This window comes from Gallinula chloropus (assembly GCF_964237585.1).
Source record: "Gallinula chloropus genome assembly, chromosome: 4".
Lineage (NCBI taxonomy): Eukaryota > Metazoa > Chordata > Aves > Gruiformes > Rallidae > Gallinula > Gallinula chloropus.
The window spans coordinates 30,094,544-30,120,007 of NC_140088.1; the positions used below are offsets into that span (position 1 = coordinate 30,094,544).

The window sequence follows — 25,464 nt, forward strand, 5'->3', positions numbered from 1 at the left end:
CTCTAACAGTACTATGTCCTTTCTAGTTATTGCTCAAGAAATAACTAGCTCTCTTCCCTTGCAAGAAGAATGTATTACCGATACTGAGATGAAATTACTGTTCATTAATTCATTCACAGACATTCGCACATTCTTGGCAGTTTCAAACATTCCTTGCCATATGCTGAAATACTTTTTCCAGCCCAAGTTCTAAAGAGCTGTAACTTTTTGCATGAAACTTATTTAGAAAAAAACGTAGATGGTACTTGAGCACAAGTTTCTTTGCACAAAAACTGAAAAATGTTTTCTAATTAACAGAACAACAGAATCACTGTGAACACTCCCCCCTAGGTGCTACAGGCAAGAAAAGAGCACACCAATATGCAATGAAGATATTTAAAGAAATATACTTACATTCTACCATACAATATATTTCAGTAATTAAGGTTTAGTTTTCAGTCTGAAAGGTTTCAAGGTAACACTGCAATTAATAAATATGTAGTAAATCAGTATAGGAATAATTTGAAATGGGATATTTACCAAATATTTTCACATACATCAATGATGACACCAAGCTGAGTGGTGAAGTTAATGTGCCAGAGGGACAGGATAACACCCAGAGGGACCTGGAGAGGCTGGAGCAGTGGGCCTAGGTGAACCTCATGATGTTCAACAAAGCCAAGTGCAGGGTCCTGCACCTGGGTCAGGACAATCCCCATTGTCCATACAGGTTAGGAGATGATGTGCTGGAAAGCAGCTGTGAGGAAAAGGACTTGGGAGTACTTTTGGATGAGAAGCTGGACGTGAACCACCAATGTGCAGTCCAGAAGGCCAACTGCATCCTGGGCTGCATCAAAAGAAGAGTGTCCAGAGAGGTGATTCTGCCCATCTACTCTGCTCTGATGACACCTAACCTGGAGTACTGTACTTTGGAGCCCTCAACACAAGAGGGCCACAAAAATGATCAAAGGGCTGGACCCCCTCTCTTATGCAGACAGGCTGAGAGAGTTGGTCTTGTTCAGCCTGGAGAAGAAAGAGAAGGCTCAGGGCGGACCTTATAGCAGCCTTCCAGTACTGGAAAGTTGCCTATAAGAAAGCTGGGGAAGAACTGTTCATGAGGGCATGTAGCACTAGGACGAGGACTAACGGTTTTAAACTCAAAAAGGGGAGATTTTGGTTGGATATTAGGAAAAAGTTCTTCACTATGAGGGTGGTATATCACTGGAACAGTTTGCCTGGAAAGGATGTGGAGACCTCATCCTTGGAGATATTCAAGGTCAGCCTTGATGGGTCTCTGAGTGACCTAATCTAGTGAAGATGTCCCTGCTTAGCTGCAGAGAGGTGGGACTATAGGACCTATAAGGGGGGAAGAAGGGAATGAAATCATGACTAGAGTGAAGTTTGCTAAGAAGGGAGCGGGGTGGGGTGGGGGGAGGGAGGGAGGTAGAGGTGTATTAAGATCTGGAAAACGAAAACAGCTCATGAAGAAGTGACAGAGAACCCCATTTTTTTCCCAGTCCCTGCCCCCTGTGCCACGACTGCAGGGAAGAAGGGAGCAAAATCATAACTAAAGGTAAGTCTGCTTAGAATTAAGTGATGGGGGAAGGTGCTACCAAGAACCCCATTTTCCCAGTCCCTGTCCCCCCCCCCCCCCCCCCACTCCCCGTGCCATAATGGGAGGGAAGAAAAGAGCAAAGTTCTGACTAAAGTCTGCTAAGAAGGGAGTGGTGGGTGGAAAGTGTTTTAAGATCTAGTCACGTTGTTTTAAGATGTGGTCACACTTCCGACTCTGGTTTTCATTGTTTTTGTAGAGTAGTGTAATAACTTAGATAGCTTTCTTTCCTTCACTCTGTGTTGAGTCTGTTTTGCGCACGTCATTGATGACAGGATGATCTCCCTGTCCTTACACCAATTCCTAGGCCTCTCAATAAATATTTTCTCCCCTGTCCAACTTAAAAGAGGAGTGATGGACCGACTCTTGTGGACATCTGGCTTCCAGCCAGGGCTAAACCACCATAACTATATCAAAAGAGGATGAAATAATTTTGTTGTGAATTATATTATTGCTATCTTTGTCATAACTGATAACATAGAGCAAATAAGATCGGTCAACTTACCCAAATTCTGTGAAACCTCAATATAAGTTTTATACAGAAATACTTCTAATTTACGCCCTTCCTCCAACATTCAAGTAATATCTCAAAATCTCTTTAAAAATGAAGTGGACCTTTAAAAATGAAAATTTTGCACCGAGCTTCTTTACATGACCATTATCTTTGTACCTGATTTGTAATTAAATAATTCCCACTTACTAACTCCTCTGTTAATTACTTTATGGGAAATTCTTGCTGCTGTTTTTCTTAGCTAGACTTAAAAAAGCAGATAACTTTATAGCATTTACATTTATACATTAATGTTTGTTAAATTAATACAACATGTATTTAATTCAGTGAAAACCAGTGCAGTTGGAAGTGCTAGTGACATCATAATGAAATGAAAAAGGATCACTATGCGTAACATTAGGCAAAAAAGGCAAGATGAACTAGTGTGATATTGAGTCACTTAGTGCTAAGGAAGGCCCTGAATCCAACAGCTGAGTCTTAGATAAATGGAACTGAATAAATCCTACTAATCCCTTTGAAGGCTGACAAGCAATTTCTGTATACAGTCATGGCTTCCCAAAGAATAGTCCACTATTCCCTCTGACAGTATCAAGGTGCAGACAGCCCATGTAGATGGGATTGCCACCAACGGCTAGACTTCTTCACAGTATGTCAGTAGATTACCTCGAAATCTCAGAGAATTAAACTTACAAAATATAGGCCCTGCTATCATAACAGGAAGACTACCTTTCTTCCATGAGTACTCTAAGCCTAAGGCCATAACACAATCCTGTTTAATCACTTCTGGTCATTGCAGTTTAAAAGTGGCTCTGTTAAGCACTACAGGTGAAAGAAAATGTCAAATACTAACCTTACCATGTCATTTTAAGGAGGAGATCTAAGTCAGCCCTACTCACTGGAAATTTAAGCTTCTATTAGTTCTTCATATAAAGAAGACTTTCCTACCTCTGTGGGCAGCTACGATGGTGAGCAGTCACAGTGAGGGGTAGTAGGGTTGACTCCCAAATAAAGCAACCACAGACCATTAAAACATTACTCCTGATTCAGAAGAATTCCACACAAGCAGCGTACATCCCCCTTCCACTAGCTCCAAGGCACTCTCTAGTGTTCATAAATAGCTGCACTTATGAAGGACACTTCGCTGCTGTTTCTTGTGTGCTCTGAATTGCTCTAACGCACTTTGTGAACTCCGAGAGGACCAGATTTTCCAGTTCAGGGCTTCCTTGCATCATCAACTCATTGAAAAAGGAGCTGGAGGACTGGGTCATACAACTTTTGACTCTTGACTACTGCTCAGAAAACATATCCATCTTATGTTTCAAGTTGGCAAAAATAAACACGAATGCTTATGGAATGACAGCTTTAGTACACTGTCCCAAGCAGGCTCCACTGGTCCATTTTCAATTTAACATGTGTTAATACCACTTGGCAATGGGAAGATTCAGCTATATATAGCTCTATCGTGACTCTCAACAGTTGAGTCCCACAGTCAAATCTACCAGCAGATAAATATACTGGCTTTAACTGGCATTGCTCAGATTATATTCTCTTCCCACTCAGCTGTTGCTGAAAAAAAAATATCTATTTATACTTTTATAAAAGCATCTTTTCAAGTATATTTAAGTGCCCCATATTGCAGTCATTTTCTGCTTTTGTTCTGGACAGATAACTCTATAAAATGAATCTCAGACAAAAGTGAAATAAAGAGACCAGTGATTATGTTTCAGCAGAGCACTTGAGCACATGCTTAAAATAAAACTTTAAAATAATTTCAAAACGTTCCAAACTTCACCATGTCAGAATTCTGAACTGGGCTTTACTGTTTTAACACAAGTCCCTGTTAGGGCACTGGAGAAAAAAAAAAAATCCTTTATTTTAACACACAGTGGAAACAATCTCTTCTGAATTTTAATTGTGACCAAATGTCAATAAAGACTTGAAGAAATTTATCCTATTTCTGCTAAAAAGACTGATTTTATCACTATAAAAAACACAGATCATGAAATGAGACAAAAGCACATTATTTTAACAAATTGCCTTTACCACACGTTCCTCTATTATTTCCTTTGCTTTTCTCTCCTTCCTGTTTCTTCAAATTTAGACCATTTAGAGAGACTTTCACAAGTAGGCTTCTGAGAAAAAAAAAATTAATCAGGCAAATATTAATGAGTTTTCAAGAAACAGCATTTTCGGGGTCAGTATACATGTTGAAGTGGCTTGCTTTAAAAATAAATGTTGCACTAGAAGGAAGATCATGTTTTGCAATCCTGAAAATGAGGCTTTCACTCATGCTTAAAATCATTTTACAACCATTGTAAGAACACTGGGTTCCTCTTTACTCAGAAAAGGGTTCCATAAAGATATATAGATTAATAAAGAAAAAAAAACCACAAGAGTATAGAAGTTCATTTTGAGTTATGAAACTGTAACTAAATACATTCTCTCATAGCTCACCGAGTCAAACAGTCAGTTGTTACTGCAGCAGTTAATTTTTAATGCTGACATTACTACCTGCTTTGTGATATGTCATGTGGTCACTAGCAATACTAAAATATTTAACAAGAAGCATTGAAGCTATACACAAAATTGTATGAACTCTCTGTGATAATTTCTAGGTCTTTTTGTTCTGTTTTTAAGGACAAAGAATTTACAATTGTGAAGCATGTAAAACATTCCGGACATACTTGCTCTGAGGCAAAAACTTTTAAACACACTTCTTAAGTAGTTATAAGTCTAATTAATTATGTTTTATTCCATTTAACTTTTGACAAGAGATATGTGCAGTTACAGCAACTGTTAAATCCTTATTCTATGATACACAGTAATTTTCTAAGTTCGGGGCTACATTTGTCAGGCCTATTTCACCTATCTCAAAGCAGGGGTAGCACGCTTACTGTGCCCAGTTACACTGCAGACTCAATCTGATACCTGATACACAGATCCCAGACCTAAGAAACGCAGAAAGGAGCCTTTTTGAAAAGCACATGTGTAGTTCCACAGTGTGCCTATTCCTTAGGGAACTGTAGATGATAAGGAAAAAAACATAATTCCACCAAATCACTGAGACACCCAATCACCACCGATGGTTCCATAATAAAGAATAAAGCAAATGATTTCAAGAGAGGAAGGTAAGCAAGGTATCAGGTTTGAAACACAATGTCTAACGTTTTCACGCTCTAGGTATATCTAAGTTTTCTCACATATTATGTATTCCCACTTATAACAGACAGACCAAAGATCATCACAGTTGCAATTGTTTAAAAACAAAACAAACCAAAACAAAACCCATGGAAAACCCACAAAACACATATTGGTGATATTTCATGTCTGATAAATTCCACAGTAGCAACCTATGGAATTGAAGGAAGGTTAAGACTCTAATGAGACCAGCATCTTTAATCGTCATAGAAACTTCCCAACTGATCGGTAATAAGCCAATGTGCCTGAAAGCTGACCAAGATGCTAAACTTATTTATTTAAAAACCAGGTATATTTCAGCACACAAAGTGGCAATGCTCAAAGCTGCAAAGCTAACTGAATTATAAGGCCAGGGGGAAATTTTTTGCTGAAGTTATTTTTCCCGTCCTAGTATATTGGAGCTCTAGTTTCTAGGTGATAATCCAATATAAAGAAAGAATACAAAGAAAGCTCAGTCACTTTCTGTCCTTTAACTTACAATCCCAACTACTGCTGCGTGGCACAAATGGAACTAGCGAGTGTAGCCATACCCTGCCTCAGAGCATCAGGGCTGCATTAGGTTATGACAATTGCAAACGCAGAAAGGGCACACAAGTAAATAATGGGATTTCTACCCCATACTTCTGCTTAAATGAAAATCTTTGTTTTTAAATGCTGTATTTTGATATTATAAAGCAGAAACTGAGCCATCTTTCTGACTATCTCTGTGGTTTCCTAAAAAAGCCAATACAGGGCAATAGCAAAACACACATTCAAATTATTTCCATAAAACACTTTGTTTGCATTCTTGATTAATCATGGCAGCTGCAATGATCTTTAATACAATTTTCAAGCACATGTCTAAGGAAAAAAGAATCATAAAACCCCACTCTTTTCTTGAAAGAAGCATGTTTCTATGTTTTTTTAAATAAATGCCAGATTGCTTTTTATATCTTGAGTTTCTAAGGTATTTCTAGTCAGGATAAACTGGGAATAAACAGGTGTGAAATTAACACAGAAAAGAAAATCCCTCCCAATCTGACCTATAATAGCACTTAAAAAAAAGCTCAAAAATATCAGTTTACTATCAACTCCTACTTTTGTTACAATTCCACTACTGCTACAAAACATTTTTAATATGATATTTCAGTTGAATACATAAAAATATATTCTAAATCTCTGAACTGAATTACTACCCTACATTTTCAAGACAATGCTTAGTATAGACACTTTGTAGCAAATTCCAGTTGAGAACATCTGGCATTTTCTATGTAATGATGTTTTACTTGACAGTTCCCAGTTGCCACAACTGGGACACACACCTTGGGGGTGCCTATGTGAACTCGTGGGGTGCTTGTTCACTAGCACATGGGTTAGCATACTGTAGGAAGCTCAGTGGGTACACACAAAAGTTAAGCACCTGCATATCCATCGGGAGATGTGTGTAAGTAGAGGAACCCAGGGGTGAGAGGGGATACACGTGTGGGTAGCTGAGACTGTGTGTGAGCACGTCTGTGTGATTTACCTTCCTGGGATTAGTTACAGAACTGCATTTAGAAATTTATAGGTATTCCTTAACATATTTTAAGCGTGTCGTATTTTGGTTTATCTGTTGTATACCTGATGTTGATCCTAAATATGTAGTTCACTGATTTCCAGTTATTTATGTCTTTAATAAATCAGCAAACCGCTTCAATCTTGATGTGTTTAAGCCACAGGAATTGAGCAGGGCTTTTCTGTGACACTTCAACATTTCACAGACTAATCATTACCAAACGGTCTTTGAGGCTTCAAATGTGAACAGATTCACTGATTCATTCATTCTCTATAGCTTACTACCTGGAATTAAGGAAATTTCAGTATGGGACATAACTGTGAAATACATATTCCTTTTCACTGAATTGAGCTGAATTTTACCAGATTTCTTTGCATTTTCCAAGTCAAACAGCTGCATGTCAGTGGAGGAAGCTCTTCCATATTTTAAGTCCATGGCAGCTTGTGTAGCTTACAAACTGTTTGCAGTTTTAAAAAATATAAAAATAGTCTAAAAATACATAGATTACTATCCCCTTTTGAGCAACAGTCATAGCAACATACTGCACCAGACATACTCTGTACCACCAGTTTCCCAGTGCTGTTGGTTCTGAATCCAGGCTGCCCCATTTCAAATGAATCCTACTCTTGATACACTAGATGAGGCTTTTAGGACATCAATAAACGGGAGCTCTAAAAGGCAACCGTGGCTCCTGCTTTGCCTGACTTCCCATTTAAAAAAAATACACAGATACAGATGAATATAAGTCAAAACATTATTACCTACCTCACAGAGCTGAAAAGCTAGCTTAATATTTTTGCAACAGAGGAACCAACAGCCAGACCTCCAGATTCAAACTACTCAACTTGGTGATTCAGGCCAACTTTACTGTGAACCGCCCTGAAAAATTATGTCTTTTATGCATTAGAAATATCTTTTAGCTATTGCAAAACTTTGAAAAAGCATTAAAATTTCAGCAAAGGCAGGAATTCAGTACGAGCTGGCCTCAGAATCTGGACTCAAACCTTAGACTGTAAATCGAAATTAAACATTGCTTCCAACTTTCGCTCTCAGAGCTGGTACCAAATCCCCATTCCTTTCTCTCATATGCTCCCAAACAGGACTTTCCAGCCATAGACTTGTGCTCTGTGGAGAATGTCACCAAACCATCAGATGAAAAGTTCAAACAAAAGTAGCTGCCTTTTCAACATCATGATGTTACACTAGGCACAAGGCAGCTATAGCAGTAGCAGATAATAAATACTGAACCAGAAGATACAGACACGATTTCACATGAAAGTAACACGCACCGACAAAGCCAGAGGAAAATGCATTCATCCAGAAAACATTTCTGGAGCTGAGAAAGTGATAGGTAGCTTTTACTCATTAGGAAACCACAATTCACTTGCAGTAACAGGCTTCGTGAAGAGGATCGTGCTGGCGCGACCTGCTGTTTCTCTTCCTTTGCATCCAACGCGTTTGTTCTTTAAAGGTCTGTCTGAAGATCTGCTCCTCACCTGGTAAGTCTCAGTCTCTTCCAATATAGTGAAATGTTTATTCCCCATGAGAATACCCCATTCAGAAACTAGAGCTTTCCTGTGTTTACCACCACTGCCTGATGTACCAGATATTCTGGAGATCCATAATACCAGTAGTTAAGGTAGAAGAAATGTGGTGAGAAAAAGGATAGGAGAATCATCCAATATGAATTTGTCCCTTCAGCAGAAAATGCCACCATATTCCAAATTGGTACTTTAAAAAAATGAAAAGTCTTATAACTAGTTACAAACTTGTTTGTTGTTTCTAGCAAAGGATCAATAAAAGTAACCAAAAAACCCACAAACCCACAGAAAAGGTAATTTTTTGATAGCTTATTTTTACTATCTTTTCTCTCACCAAGGACAAAATAAGGTCTTTACCAAATTCTTGTAGTCCTCTATCAGTATTACTTTAGCAATCACCATATAAAGTGCTAAGGCCCTCAGCTTTCTATGATTTCTCACCATCCTCTGCAGTTCTTTTAAGCATGCAAATTTCATTTACAAAGAAACAATCAAAGTATCAAAATAGTTGAACCAATGTTGTTGTAAACAAAATGGAAAAGCTACAAATAACTACTCACCAGATTCTCTTCAAACCACTCCCGTATACACACTGCTGTGGCTCCCGGAATTTGGTTTCGCAGGGCTTCTTTCTCTTGAGGGTCTTCTAACATTTCCAAGGCCATCTTTAGATCTTCCAGAAGATGCAAAATTTGAAACGTGCCCAAGTATACTGATGGAGCAGGTGAGACAATATCATAACCACCGTTAGTATACTCTGTAGCTGATTTTGTACCTAAAACAAATAAAATCAAGGAGAATAATGTCATATAATTGGTGTATAAGTTACAAATATATAGGTACTTCACAGTACAACATTTGGCCTTCAGATAACTGACAAGTATCACTATGTTTGGTTTAGAAATATTTGAATTAGTCTCTAGATAAATAACAAACACTGGAGAATTCAATGTGAGAGGTATGTACAAACATATTAACAAAGAAAATTGACCTAGAGAATATTTGCAATGTCCGTAAAATTACAGACTCCAGAACCTTACCCCAAATCACCTGTAATTTTCCACGGTTACCATGAGATGTCACTAACTTCTCAGCTACATACTCAGAAGTCTCCACACAGAGCATATTAAGCAACATAATAAAGATTGATGTGGCCCTTCGACAAGAAACTTAGATGAAAATAGATTTGTGTTGCCAGAACTAGAAAAATACGTGACCTTGAGTAGGTTTAAAACCATTCCACAGATAACAAACCCCCAAAAGTTAGCATTAGAAACAGCTGACGAAACTTTGCTAGTTCTCTACATTACAAAAAGCTCCCTAAATTCTAACACCTGCATCTTGCCACCTCTCTACAGCCAACATTGTTTTCTCAAGAACAGAAAAAGTACAGCCACAAACATACATCACTTGATGAAAGAATTAGAAATAATGAAAATACTAATATTTGGAATCTCTATCTTAATACTCTGTATTTCAATGAGACGCACACTAAAATGAGCTTTCTTTTCTCAGTTCTGAAATTCAGATCTTGATTTCATTTAATATCCCTTTGTATCTTTAAGAACTAGTTGGACAAAAAAAACTTCTATTTGCTCTACTTTTTATAGTTTTTATTTACGATTTATTGCCTTGTGTACATAATAGGTTGTACTCATGTCTTCATTCCTGTTCTCTCTGGCAAAAACAATTACATTTTCCCCCTTGATTTCACTTCATGGGAGATTTTCTTTTTTTTAGGTTTTTGATCATTCAGACTGTAGTCCTCTCAATCCTTTCGTTTTGTAACGTGCTTTACAGGTGCATGTTGGAACCACATAGCGTATAGTATTAGATGACTATCATTAATCAACTGAAGGGGATTATAAAAGTCTCCATACTATGCTTTGTTGTACTCCTGTGTTTAACATAATTTACATCTTAGTTATGAAGGAACATAGATGTTCACTGGGCCTTTGAAAATTATTTGCTGAGGTTTTTCTTCCTGAGCAGATGTGTTTAATTTGAAACCCAGATGTATAAGTAATCCAATCTTCTTGAATGCACACTGCTTTGTATTAATCAATGTTAGATGGACATGTCCATGATTTGGACTATACAAACTACGTTTGAATCCAGTGGTTAACTTTACATATAGCCTCATATACAACTTATGCCTTAAAACAATTCAAGAATGCACTGACACTCTTGCACTGTTCCTAGTTCATGAAAATGCCTTCTTCACCTGGATTAGCTTTTAACCAAAAGGCTAACTAATTATTTAATTCTAATATAATTCTACTGTTATTTCCCATCCTAATCAGGTTTTGATCCAAGACAATATTTTGTCTCTTATTTTGTGAATACTTAACTTTATTCAAAGCTTTTGGGAAAATTCCAAATATTAACCAGGTTTTCTTCAGCCACCTCTTTAATGGCACAAATAATTATGTCAGGTCAATTATCTCTGCAAAAATTTGCGTGGTTTGAATTCTACTGTACCTTGTATGTGGATTTTATGTTTGACTGTTCTAAACAAAGCAAAACCATCCTTAGAAATGTCTAAAGTTTTGCAGGGCTTAGTAGTAAGGATTTTTTTTTTTTTTTTAAAGCAACACTCTTATTTTCACTACTGGAGTACTTCTTGTAGTTGTGACCTCTTTTTAAAGTAAGAATGTATCCTGTCTGGTCCTGTTGACTTCTGATACTTATGAGTTTCTTTTAGTACCTCAAGTGTGAGATCTCAATTTCTGGCTAAGAACATGCTCAAGATAAAGTTTCTTCAATATCCGGTGCTACGAAGACTGCTATGCAAGACAACTTCACCTCATAAATCAACCTTGTCTTCCTGAATGACTTCATTTGAGGAGGAGATCAACTAACTGTTTTGCTAGACTTGAGTATGCACTAAAAGATATTTTCTTATTTATTTATATACTCTCAGCTACTTAAGCCAGCATAGTTGTTTCTGTTTCTGTACTTCCTAATGCAAATTAATATTAAACTCTTCCAACTAAAAATAGCAGGTTTACAAATTGTGTAAGAGCCATTTGGATCATATAACCTCTTAAATATTTTCATTCAGCTAGAGTGGCTCTCTACTTTACAAAAGAGATACTAACACAAAGCAAAATCTGGTTTTTAAAGATGCGCCTGCCTCAGTTATTGTGACATTAGGACTTTTAGATGAGTTTTCTCACTCTTTTTGGAAAACTCCATTCTAAATTTTTCTGTCTTTTTGTTTAGCAAGTAGTTTTCACACTAGAAAAGCAGACAGGATCCAGAGCTATTTCACAATCACTGAACTGACAGTGTACACACAGATATGTAATGGGAAAAACTTAATGGAGGATTCTGTTAATAGCATTCTTCATGTTATTTATATGAATACAGACATATATACAGGCAAGAGAGAAATAAACAAATAAAAATCCACATAATCCAAACAAAGCCACACAAACTTTCAGGCTCACAACTAAGACTTCAATTGTGAAACAAAAGCTATAATCCTTAAACCACGAATCCGTTTTAAATACAGATTTAAAACAATTGTGCAGTTCAGTTAATTAAAGCAGGTAGGTAGTTTATAGGGCTGTACCATATATACCACTAACTTCCTTGAGGTCAGCAATGGTGACATCTTCCCTCACCAGTCTAAATGCCTCACTACACATCACATCTTGTCTCCATCCTCAGGTTATCATTACTACATTACTGGTAATACACATCTTCTGCAGAATGTAATTGAAAGTTTTGTAGAAAAATCCAATAACAGTGAGTGTCACATTTATTTGGTATATTTTTATTTGATTTGCCTCTCTCAAAACCCTAGGAAAAAACCCAAAACCATACATACACTCTTTAATCTTGGCAAGCAAAAGAACTGTCTCCCTTTAGAAACTCAGTTCTATAAAAGGTAAAAATGAGACAAGTATTGGAGCACAGGCAGGAATTATCTCTTATGTGATTTCTGAGAGTGGACATGCTCCACATTCATGCTTCAGTTACCCAAAGCTTTTCAACTGACTGTTCAGACTGGTAGAATTCTGAGCATTCTCGAAGTCTCACTTTGTACACAGCAGTCAAATTTATTTCTCAGAACTCTCAAGAACTAGGGACAGTTGGAAGGTGATAAAGTATTTTCACCAGGAAAGAATATCAGCTTGATGTCTAGTGATTCAAAAAAAAAGTAAATTTAAGAATTTTCAGGTTTTTTTAAAACTCTCTTTTCTGCCACAAGTTTTCCTCCATTTAAGTTTGCATGAAATAAGAAACAAAAATGGAGGCAAAAGAAGGAAATATTTTTCTATTAATTGATAACAAAAAGAGAGGAAATAAATGAAAATCATCACAGACTTCTTTATGGCAAACTCATGTTGTGTTAGCTACGTAACTACACACAAGTAATAGATCTTACGACTTACCCCAGACTTATGACAAGGAATTAATTTTAAATATAAATAATTACATTATTTTAAACTGCACAGGACAATAAAGATACTTCAACATTTTCTTAGGTAATAGTTTCAGGTTTGTGTGGCAAGGTTTTGGTAGCAGGGGTGGCTACAGGGGGTCGGGGTGGGGGTGGGGGGGTGGCCTTCTGGGAGAAGCTGCTAGAAGCTTCCCCTAGGTCCACAGAGCCAATACCAGCCAGCTCCAAGATGGACCTGCCACTGGCCAAGGCAGAGCCAGTCAGCGATAGTTGTAGAGCCTTTGTGATAACACAGTTAAGGAAAAGAAAACCCGCCAAAAAACCTAGCAGCAGCTTCTGTTGCCAGAGAAAAGTGAGAAGATGAAAGAAACTTTGCAGACACCAAGGTCAGTGAAGGAGGGGAAGAAGCAATGCAGACACCAGATCAGAGATTCCCCTGCAGCCTGTGTGAACATGGTGAGGCAGGCTGTCCTCCTGCAGCCCACATAAGGTGATGGAGAGTAGAAATTCCACATGCAGCCCATGGGGAGAACAATGCATGCCAGAGCATGTTTACTGGCGGGACCCACACTGGTCCTGAAGGTCTGCAGCCTGTGGGAAGGACCTGCACTGGAGCAGTTCCTCAAGAATTGCAGCCTGTGGGAAGGAGTCATGTTGACAAAGTTCATGGAGGACTGTCTCCTGTGAGAGTGACCTCTCACTGGAGCAGGTGAAGTGTGTGAGGAGTCCTCCCCATGAGGAGGAAGCAGCAGCAGAGACAAAGTGTGATGCACTGACCACAACCCTCATTCCCCATTGTCCTGTGCTGCTTCAAGGAGGAGGTAGAGAATTTGGGAGTAAAGTTGAGCCTGGGAAGAAGGGAGGGGTGGTGGAGGTGGTTTAAGATTTGGGGTTTTTTCTCATTATCCTACCGCAATTTGCTTTGTAATAAATTAGATTACTTTTTTCTAAGTTAAGACTGTTCTGCCTGTGATGGCAATTAGTGATCTCTCCCTGTCATTATCTTGACCTGTGAGCCTTTCGTTATATTTTATCTCCCTTGTCCAGTTGAGGAGACCAATGATAGAGTAGCTTTGATAGGTACCTGGCTCACAGCCAGGATCAACCCACCACACTACTAATAGTAAACAGCACAGTATTTGTTTCCTTACCTGAATAAAGATGAAATCATCTTATAAGTGTACTGCATGTGAATTCTTATATGCACTAGTTTCATTAACCTTGAAATAACATCTCTCCGATTAATACCAACTAAACTTAAATGAAGGAAATAGAGAATGAAAGGCTTGATTTCATTAATAATTTTAAATCTTTCAACTGAAGTTATTATCCATGAAAGAAGTTATTTTGTTTATGTACATATCTCTGTTCTGTTCCCTATCAGTACTATTACCCAAGAGGTAATGGTTTAAAATTGAAAGATGGTAGATTTAGGTTAGATATTAGGAAGAAATTCTTTACTGTGAGGCTGGTGAGGCCCTGGCACAGGCTGCCCAGAGAAGCTGTGGTTGCCCCTTCCTGGCAGTGTTCAAGGCCAGGTTGTATGGGAAACCTGGTCTAGTGGAGGGTGTCCCTGCCCATGGCAGGGGGGGTGGAACTAGTTGATGTTTAAGGTCCCTTCCAACCCAAACCATACTATGATTCTATGACTTAGAAGTGCTTTAACTTTTAATCCAATCTGCTGGATTTGGGGCAGAGTAGTCAACAAAAATGACAAAGCCCTCCCACGAGTAACTCTTCTTTTTCTGGAACAGGAGCTACCCATAGATCTCAGTGCGTCACTAGAGAACACAACCCTTCAACCTCCCCATCAAACACAGGCATACGCTCCTCCTTTGTGACATTATTTTTAAACTGGTTTGCCATGGGTTGACACTGTACGCCCTTTTATTCTCCTGGCTGAAATGGAAAATGAATTCCTTTGAACACAAAAAATACTGCACTTTATACTAGGTAAAGAAGCAATACAAATGCAGAAATGCAGTGTTCAACTCAGCATTTTCATTCAGAAAGCTTCCTGTTTTACTGCTTAAATTCAAATGAATCACAAGGTTGCTTCTCATATTTGCTTTCCACGTAGTTTCATATTAAGTAGGATATATATTGCTCACCAGAAGAACAAGAACACACCCTGTTTTTTTTTTACAGAAGTAAAAGTGCATAGGAGTAAATAATTATATTTCTTTGCATTAGTTTAAGCGTTTACATCATTATGCTGGAAAGCACATTAAGTTTTAGCACCAGACAGTAAGAATTTGGATCTCCTTGCAGGCTGATTTAAAAAAAAAAAACAAAACAAAAAAAACAAAGAAAGAAAAAAGATGCTACGGTGCAAACAGAACACTACATGTAACCAGTATACTCTACCATTAACAACAATTTGTCAGTAGCTTTATTATATGCAGCTGAAGTGGGGAAGAAGATGGTTCAAGCACTAGAATGTTATACTCAGGAAAAATAAGTGCAGTTTTGAACTCTTGCAAAAAACCCTCACTATATAGCCTTGAGCAAGTCACAGTCTTACTATGCCTCATTTTTACCAGGGGTAAACAGGACATAGGCGAATCTTTTGTCACTATGTTTATATAATAGTCAAAACCATGGTTTCCTAGTGTACTACTGGAATGCATTTAATCATCATAAATGTCCACCTCAGAGGAGTAGGAAAGACAGAGAGAAAGGGTGAAAAAAAGTATCACAACTAAGACATTTCAAGTAGCTCAATTCTGGCTTCCACATACAGACGTTGGATGAAGGAGGTTAAATGTTGCTGCACATTATATGTATGGTAGAAAGAATAACAAAAGTAGTGAAAAAAAGGAAAACAACATAAGTTACACATTTCCTACACCCTGACCATGCAAGCACATTTTGAGTTCAAAGTTCCTTGCAATTAACAGAATGGTTTCAAAGAAATGTTCCTTTTGGGCAAATACATAACCTATTCAGAGAACAGCATTACAAGTAACTTGCAAAAACAAGTTACTAAGCAGAAAGGCTTACAAGTCTGAAAATCCACTTTCCTCAGCATCAGTCATGCATCCCCCAACTTCCACCACTCTTAGCAGTAGGTACTGTTTCTGATCTCTCACTTTTCTTTGCCCCTTAATGTCTGATCCTCTGCATTCATCCTTATTATCTCAGTCTTTTAGCTCTGAAACTGGCTGAATTTTAGGAAAAAAAAAATAATCCTGGAATACACAATAATCAGTGGTTATAAAAGAGATTTTCCCAAAACTGGTGACTCCTTTAGTCCAGAACACTACAAAACAGAAGCCCCACAACAAAAGCCAAAAGTTATTTCTGCTCTAGGTATGCTTCTGCTCTTCTTATGACTTTCTATAAAGCTGAAATACTCCAGGGTAAGTTTCAATATCTGACCAACAGTGGTTAGAATAAAACGATACATCTCCTCTGGTCTTTCAGTCAACCATTACACTGCTACAGAACATTTTTCTTTTTACCTGAGTTTTTACTCAATGAGTAAATAGGTTGTCCAAGTTCTTCCTCTCTCCAACACTACAAAGTGTAATTTTCTTTGAAGCACAAGTCTCTCTTTCTCCTGAAGATAGCCTTGAAAACGTGAATTTATGTAAACTAGTAGTAAGGTCTGGATGGGACATAATTCAGCCTCGTCGTTCCTAAGCCTTCTGTCAAAGGAGTGACGAGGTAGCTCATACAATCCTTTCTTCTAATACTGAAATGCAAAATACATCACAAATGGTCTGTATTGAATCATAGCTCATATTACCTTCTCCTCAAATCTCTGCTTTTAGATCTTTAACTACAGAGAACAGTAACTGTTGAGCTGGATTAGCAGGAAGTCCAAGGAAAAAATTTCCAAGCACAAAAACATTAATGACCACATTCAGATGCAGGTTTCATGAAGCTCGGACGATTTTCAACTGAACTTTATTTACAACCACACAAGGAATCCTTGAGACAATTTTCAAGAACTGTCTCTAATTTCCCATGCAAATCGTATATGTAATTACTGAAGCTTTTACATGCCTATGGACTCTAAGCTGTGATGTATATATAGTACCTACTGTGCTGCACAACTGCAGCCAAGAGATCTCTCTTATCCAGAAACACAAGCTAGGCAACCTTACAGCTGGTGAAAAAAAGGAAGATGGATTATGCAGCTCTGACTGTGTTTTGAGGCCGAGTCTCCCTCACTCAGGAAAAAAAAAAAAAGTATCAACACATTTTATTTAAAACAAAGAACAAATACTTGCACTGATTTTCTTTTTTTTTTTTTTTTGGTATTTGTACATGCAAAAACAAGTACATTTAGGGCCAGTGAAACCAGGAGTCTAATTAAAACAGTATTAAAAAAACAATAAATACATCTTTTTAGTATGAAATCCAGAATTATTTGTTATAAGCAGTAGCAAGCTACTGGTAATATGAATGCTGCTACATGAAAAAAAGAGAATCTCCGAAAGCTGATGGAAAATAAGAACTTTTAGTTTGTGAAAAAATAAAGACATCTGGTGTTATAAAAATTACACTATTTCAATTTTTAAAGTGTCTTTCAAGTCAATTTCATTACCTTAAAGTTGAGAATCTATGATTTTGAATTTAAAGAAATCCCATCTTTGATAAAGCTTGCTTAAGTTCAAAGCTTAGAAATCTGTTCAGTATCCTGTTAGACAACTGAATGACTCATGTACTGAAAAACAGATCACATCATAAAACCCACAAAAGAACCTTTGTGACACAGATTTTCAATCTTATGGGGTTACAGCCATCATGGTTTAACTGCTGCCTTTTGTGTCTGCAGCTATTTACATTTCTTCTTCTTTTCCATCATTTTTCAAAATTTAATACTTACACTGTATGGATTCTGTTTTGCATAAACATAGTATGGTACTGCATTTTCTGGTATGTTGACATAGGTGTCTAGATCATGACTGTATTTTTGTTGGGGTTATTTTTTTTACTGACAGAACACTTTATAGTAAGAGATACAGAATTTAAAGTAGTATATTTCAGTTGCACAGACTTCTCCTTTTTGAATTAGTCGTAACTCTTATTTTCAACAAAACTTCTAATTTTGTTGTTTTCCTGGAAAGGTAGGAACACACATGGGAAGTCAAAGACCAACTTGATCAGTAAGTAAATCACTGTCTCAGCCTTCAAAGGACAATTTTATCTCACACTAACTAATTTGAAACAACCATTTTTGTAAGAGATCATTAAATATTTATAGGGAAAAAGTTCTTAATGGTTTCTGCTCTATAGGATTCTGTAGTACTGCCTTGTTTACAGAGGTAATCCATCAGTACTACAAACAGAATTCAGAGAGTCTTCACTTTCTCAAACCCCCACTATCTGTGAGAAGATATGCTTTGGGTAGCGAGAGTATGGGAAGCATGTTTTGGGACAGTAGCCCAAATAGCTATAATGACCTCTTGCAAGGTTAAGCACTCAAAATTGAGGAAATTCCAAACTCCAGGTTGCTCTGGCAACCCTGGGTAAGGAATGGGTAGAAAATGTTGCACATGCGCAATCAGCGTGCAAATTGTCATGATTTTCACGTGCTTTTAAAATACAGATCAAAACTGCACCTGAACAGTTACGCAAGGTCTTAACTGAAGGCTACACCATGTATAAAGCCCCTGAAAAATGCAGTATCAAATGGCTGTAATGGTTATTCAAATGCTCAAAGTTTGTGAGGCCATGTCTTAGATATTCTAAACAACCCTAAAAAAAAAGAAAGACCACAGATAGCTGAAAAAATATGGATTTAAATAAATAGACAGTGAACTGCTATATTTAAATGTTTTAAAACATTTTAAATTGCTATAACTTTTATTGCTGACAACATGCAAGGAATTAAGTAATAACTTTTTCTGAAACTGAGTATCTGAAGCTAAACATCAGCACCTATCAAGCTAAAAGATAATAAAGATAAGAAATTTTGAACTACATATTATAATCATTGAGTTTTCCCCTTTAATATCCAGGATGGTTAAAGGTCACCATTTTAATCTTTTTTTTTTCTCCCCCTCACAATGTTCTTGCTATATAATTTTCTGGAACTGTTACAACAGGATATTTCTCTATCAAAGACCTGATTTCAAGTAATTTATTATTTAACTTCCTTTTTCTTATCTCTAGTTCAATAAGAACTATGTATAAGTATGATCTATTGGCTTCAAAAAGCCACTACAGTATCTTATACTGTACAACTGCACAAATGCTCACCTTGATTAATGCATTGCAATGACATGATAAACAAATACTGTAGTTATTTCTTTTGTTCAGAAAAAGGCCTAAATTAATCATTGAAAAAAACCCAGAAAATAAAATATACTAATCATATTAGCACAATTACAATTTGTTTAGAAAATACAAGAAAAATACTGCGGCTGTTCCTGTTCAATTACTCTTATCTATAATGAAAAAAATCCTCATTAATTAAAATATTTTGTCTCTCTCATCATTATTTCATTTACAGTCTGTCTCAATCCAGTGGTCTAAAATGAAACTGTACAAAGATCTCCATTAAAAGTTATACATATTTACTACAGAAACTAAATTTTGAATGTGAAAATACAGCGAACCTTGACTACAACATAAGCGATAAAAATATGAAGCCATCTGTAAGTACACAAACCTGAAAGGAAGATTTTAAGCTATTCTCTAGTCATTCTACACAATCACAGAAGGTTTGTACTGTGCCTCACCTGCATGTTACCCATCCACCCCTCTGCCCCCCTAAAATAGGATTATGTGCTCTCAGTCTGGTCTGGACAATTTCATTCCCTTATGAAGCAGAACAGAGTTGTCTGTCTTCTTCATGTAAAGTGCTATGAGATTAGTCCTTACATTCTGAATGAATTCTGTGGTGATGTGTATGACTATTTATGGATAAAGGAAGAGGTCATTAGGAAATATTTTGATTTCCTATATTTTATATAGGAACTCAGTGAAAATCCGATTCCACAAAAAATAAAATTCATCCAAATGACTTCAAATGAGTGTTAGTATTTTTTTGCCCCCTCCTACATTTTTAATGCAAGTTCTAATCACTTAATTAGAGGTGACTAACATAGACCATAGTGTAACTCTGGAACTTGAACTCTATTGTTCTAATAAAATTAACATGGGGCAAAATAATAAAAAAAGAACACACCCCCCCCCCGCAACACCCCCCCCCAAACAGGTCCTCCTTCAAATTCTGGCAAATGGATCCCATGAGGAAAATATAATTAACAAGATTTTAATTCAAATTTATTTAATAAATATAATTTCTTCTAAAGGCTTCTTTTTCAGCACGGGTGTGGGAAGCAGTTAGGTTTGTAGCACACAGTCATAGCAATAAGCACAAACTTTCTGCTGCTTCACGAGAAGGAAATTTAAACATGCATACTTCTTGGACAACTTCTTGACAAACTTCATTTATACTTTTTTAACCTTTCAGTACTAATAACATATTTAACTTTCTCATAATTATTCAGTAAACAGTAATTGCAGGAGTTCTGGTTGACGTGAAACTTGACAATTACACCAATTACTTGATGAATTTGAAGAGACTGGATGAGGGGTTTTTAGACCATACAATTATGGTCATTATTCACAAAAGACAATAATGGATTTCCAGATTTTTTTGTTAGAGAGAAGCATCTTAATATGAGTAAAATTAGAATTTTAATTAATTAGGATATATTGCAAAGCAAAAAGAATAAAAATCTATTGTCCTATAAAGAAACACATTTCAATAAATGGCTACAAACTGAATGAAAGGTAAAGTAATGACTTGGTCAAAACTCAGAGGGAAACAATGCCAAAGTCACGCACCCTAAATAAAGAACGCATAGACAGATCTGGCATGTGGGCGCTTTCTTTAGAGAAAGCCTCTGTTTGGAGCAGGAGTCATTCCAGCTAATGGATAAGTCATGTTCATTGACAATCACATTAGCCCTTTTTGCTATTTTAGTCAAATAAGGCTAATCATTTAGCATGCCTAATTTATATAGCTATGAGGGTGGGTTATCAGTACAGATGTACTGATGCATAAAAGACTTGGGAACACTGACCTATCTGTCAAATTTGATCAAGCCCAATGAAATTCAATTTGTTAATCTTGCTTCACAATCCTACCCTCACGCACTCTAAACACTAATACATTTTGTATTGCACTGAGATGCACAGTCTACACTGAGACTTTTTGTTTGGATTAAGCAGAATAATGTACAAGCTATGTTAACATTTAGAGTAAGGGACACTACTTTTAAAATTAGAAGGCTAAAAGTAGGACTGCAAATCTGTAAATATTTGTAATATGTATTTGCATGCCCAGTTCTTACCTTAATGGACAAGACCACAATATAATATTTTACTCATAACTACAGCTAACAAAAGAAATCAGGACTGTTTCTTATTAAACAGAGAGAATGCTGGTTTTGCATGTGAGGATACACATCTACTCAATCTTCAAAAATTAACCACATCTCTGGACTTCTCACTTCTCTAAAATAGTGATTAATGGTCATTTTGTGCCTAAAGCAAAATTTTCTGAGGCCAAGAGAAGAGCGTAGCCCTCCTAGTACTTACTAAACCCTCACTCCAAAAGAAATACCTTTTTTATCAGCTATGTAAGTTTCCAACAGTCATAAAGTTTAGCCATAGTCTTTGAATCCAGTCCTGTGAGAGAAATCCCCAGCATCTTGATACACTGAATGGCAATAGCACAAGCTCCAAACAGTTGATTTTTTTACTGTTTCCAGTCTATTCTAAGATCAGCAACTTTCGTGCAGATGATTTGGCCAATATTTGTATACTATGGTATATCCAAATCTGTAGTTACAAGACTCTCAGTCCTGGTTTGTTTCACGACAGTCCTCTGGTTCACCTTCTGAAGGACTTTCCTACCTTATTTATTCTCTCACCATACAGGATGGGAGAACATTCCTGTTTTCCAGTCCCTGCCCAAATTGCATACAGAAGCTTACTGGATTGAATTAGAGAGAATCAAACTTGAATAATTACTATGTTACTCAATTTGAGACAAACTGGAATAACAACTGTATCCAAGTATAGGCTCCAGCAGATATATTTGGCCCTTCCTTCATAGCAGAATATTCAAGAAACAGTTTTGGAATACACAGAACATTATCCAGAGGAGAATGACCAGAACCAACTTAACCTGTCTTAAAAGGCATCTTTATCTACCTTATATATTTATTATTTTCCATTACTAGAAATAAATAGCTTTGCCACCAAAATGAACTTTTGCTTTAAGACATAACTGAAAATAAGTAAAGGAATAAAGCAATATGATTTTTTTAATAGGTATATGTAGATATAATTCTGAAATCACATGGGAAGTATTCAATTAACATTGATGAGACTTGAGAGATGCGTTGTTTGGGAAATAGCTTGGTCCTTTTCCCATTAGATATCTTTATACAAGCCTGTTTTCCATATTATACTGAGTGTCAGGGGACTTTATGTTAAAAACGTAAGTGAAGTGAAGTCCAAGTCATCTCTCTTGAAGAGGTGGTAAATACATTGTGGAAACAAACTCCCACTATCACACCTGAATCTGTTTTAGAGCTTGGGCATTAACACTACCACAAGCCAGCTGTGAAAGGCAAGTGCTATCTCCTGATTCACACAGAACACTTCTTCCACCTTTTACTTTGTTTCTCTGTATCACTGTCTCCACCATCAGGGCAACTAAGTGAGGGAGGTAAAAGAGATGTTTGGAAATCCAGAACAATTTAATTCTAATGCTTATTTATCTAGATTAAACTCTAAAATGTTATGGGCACAAATAATCTGAAAAAGGAGTGGGGGAAAGGAGTATTCAAACAAACAAATCAAACACAGCTTCCAATCTTATTTATTTTTCTAGCATGAAACTAGAATAGGTGATTTTCTTAGGCAGTCGTATATTGCCATTTAATCAGTTATACCAAGTATTACAAGGCTATCTTTCCATACACGGAAAAAATAAGCAACATGAAAGACCTATTGTCTTACTCAGAACTGGCCTCACAACAACCGTTTTTTCAGATTTTCCATTCATGGGAACACTAGTGAGTAGCAATGTTATCTTCAGTGGAAAAAACATACAGCCAGTAAGCCTGCAAAACTATTTTAAAGGGAATATGAAATGGCATCTTCAAGCAAAACTGATTTTTTTTTTCTAAACAGAACATAGCACTGCTCAGAACAGCAATGCAATAGACCTGTCTGTTGAATATGTGGTCTTTTATTGCTCATAAGAGGAGTTACTTGACAATTTGGGATATATTGGAAGCACGATCTATTAACAGAAAACACTGAAGCAGATAAAATCCTATGGAATGACAAACCTGAAAATCCACAAAAATCCTAAAAAGTTCTCTAACCTTTTCCTTCAAAACATAACACAGTTCTGACAACTCTTGGAAGAAAATAAATATCTAATCTGAAAAATCATTTTATATAGAATATGTCTATTTTTCTTTCCCTTGGTTTTTCTGAATAAGGAAATCATCAGTGCATCCATGATATCATACATAGCCCAGCACACATTGATAAGTCATCATGCAAGAGAGATAGTGAGTTAAAATTTCCAGATGTATGCAGGTGATTTACAAGCACAGGTTCCATTGTGTAATTAAAGGAACATGGGTTTCTGCATTACTTTGGCCCTTTTATACCACTAGCCAGGGTCATATACCAAGGTTTACAATGGCTAAGAAATTATTTCAATTACCTAGTTTATGAATTGTGGTTTGGGACTTGCTTTTCTTGTTTTTTCTTTATAAATCCAAGGGAAGTGCAATGCTGCTCTGACTACCTGTTTACGTGTTTTGTAAGACATGAGGTAAAATAAAATCTCAACTTATGCTGCTTAAAATCTTGTTTTAATAAGATATTGGATTCAGAAAAAGTAGGGAGAAGGAAATACATTTCTAAATTCTCCTATTTGCCTGGAAGTTGCTCCATTGGTGTGAAAAGCTATTTGTGGAGTTGTATCTATCACATATTTACATTTACACTTCTGTATATCTTAGCAGTCTGTTAAAGCTTTAGAATAAAATGAAGAATCATATGTGAATGAGAATTAAAAACTAATCTAGGTATTATTTAAACTAAAAATCCTGGGTAATAACTTCCTGCCTAATTATAGCTAGCCTGATGGCAATATTTGAAGCTCCATATCAAGTCTCCAGATAGAAAGCTTTACTATAAAACAGGAACAAGTGCAAGAAGCATAACTGCAACAAGAGGCTGATGTCATCATCAACATTAGGAGGAAAAAAAAATAAAAATCAAGGCGTAGCATCAGTGTCAGTATTTAAATTTATAAAGCTTTTGTGAACACTTTCCCACTGTGCACAAGTGAGATCATGGCCCTACCCAGATACTTCTTTTAGAAGCTCATACTGAATGGACTGTGAGCACAAACCCCAAGGCTACTGAGTCCTAACCACAGAAATCGATTTCTTTTCTTGAATGCTTTAATGTTGAGACAATATTTTTAATTGCCTTACTGTGAGAGAACCAAAAGACAGCAAATTCTGCAACATATGCCTTTCTAGTGGGCAGCTGTCTAAAAACAAATTCATAGCTCTGCTCCTGGATATAAGTATCCACAAAAAGATAAATATTTTAACACATTAGGCCGTGAAGGTAATTAATAGCTAAGCTATTTTAAATATATACATAATAAAAAAAGAAAATTATGTATATTTTTAATATATATACACATATATTTACATACATCTATATGTGTGTGTAAAATACAGATACTGTGCAGCTAACTGGAAGTCTTGGTGAAAACTTTTTCCAACAACACACTGAAGTAAAAAAGACTAACAAGATGGAATGTTACCACATAAATTAGGATGTGTGTAAGACAACATATAGCACTAGAGCAAAGTAAATCTCTCCCACTTCTGAGGTGGAATTGTGAGTTTTCTTCATTTTACTTCAAATTTTCTTTACATCACTGTTGAATGAGAGAATCTCACACAGAACTTGATAAATTGACAATAATAATTAAAAAGTAAAAAAACCTACAAAACGGGAGAATTGCAGGAGGAAACAAGAAAAACATAATTATATCTCAAAATAATTTGGTGTAAAATAAAGTGCTATTATACCTGCAATGATGTCATCCATCTGCTCCAAAGCTGCTTCCAGCATATGACTAGCGTCCGAAGCCATCATCTGCGATTTCTTCAGACCTTTAAGGTTTCTACTGAAAAGACAGATGAAAGCATGTACATTACACTAAATCAGACCTGATAAAAAGTATGTGTCACTGTTACATTCTAAATTAAGCCACATAAGCAGAAGTCCACACTAGCAAAAATCCAGCCTAGTAATATGAAAACTAACAAAATGTTTCCTATCATAACTTGGGATTTCTGAGGTTTTCATTTATTGTTGATTTGGGTTGGGTTTGGGTTTTTTTGTTTGTTTGGTGGTTGTTTTTTGTTATTGTTTTATGGGTTTTTTTTCCAATGAAGAAATAAACACATGGTGTAAAACATGCTTAATCTTAGAGCAGAACACAGTAGGGCTATGCTTTTTGACTACTGGCATCAGAGTAAAGAACAGAGACAAACCTGCTCGAGGCTCAACCCCAAAAGGCAATTATGTGACTTTCATGTTACATCACTCCAAGTCCAGCAATTCTGAAATAGTATTTAATCTTCCTTTCTATAC

At 36.5% G+C, this 25,464-nt stretch overlaps 1 protein-coding gene across 1 annotated transcript in view; it reads right to left on the bottom strand.

The window, feature by feature from the left end:
• Window positions 1-24,963, bottom strand: part of PPFIBP2 (PPFIA binding protein 2) — a gene marked incomplete at both ends in the record, with an annotated part of 84,530 nt that extends 59,567 nt beyond the window's left edge. The window contains 2 exon segments of the mRNA XM_084263037.1: window positions 8,936-9,150; window positions 24,897-24,963. Coding sequence (XP_084119163.1) covers window positions 8,936-9,150; window positions 24,897-24,963 — 282 coding nt within the window.
• Window positions 24,964-25,464: the final 501 nt, after the last annotated feature.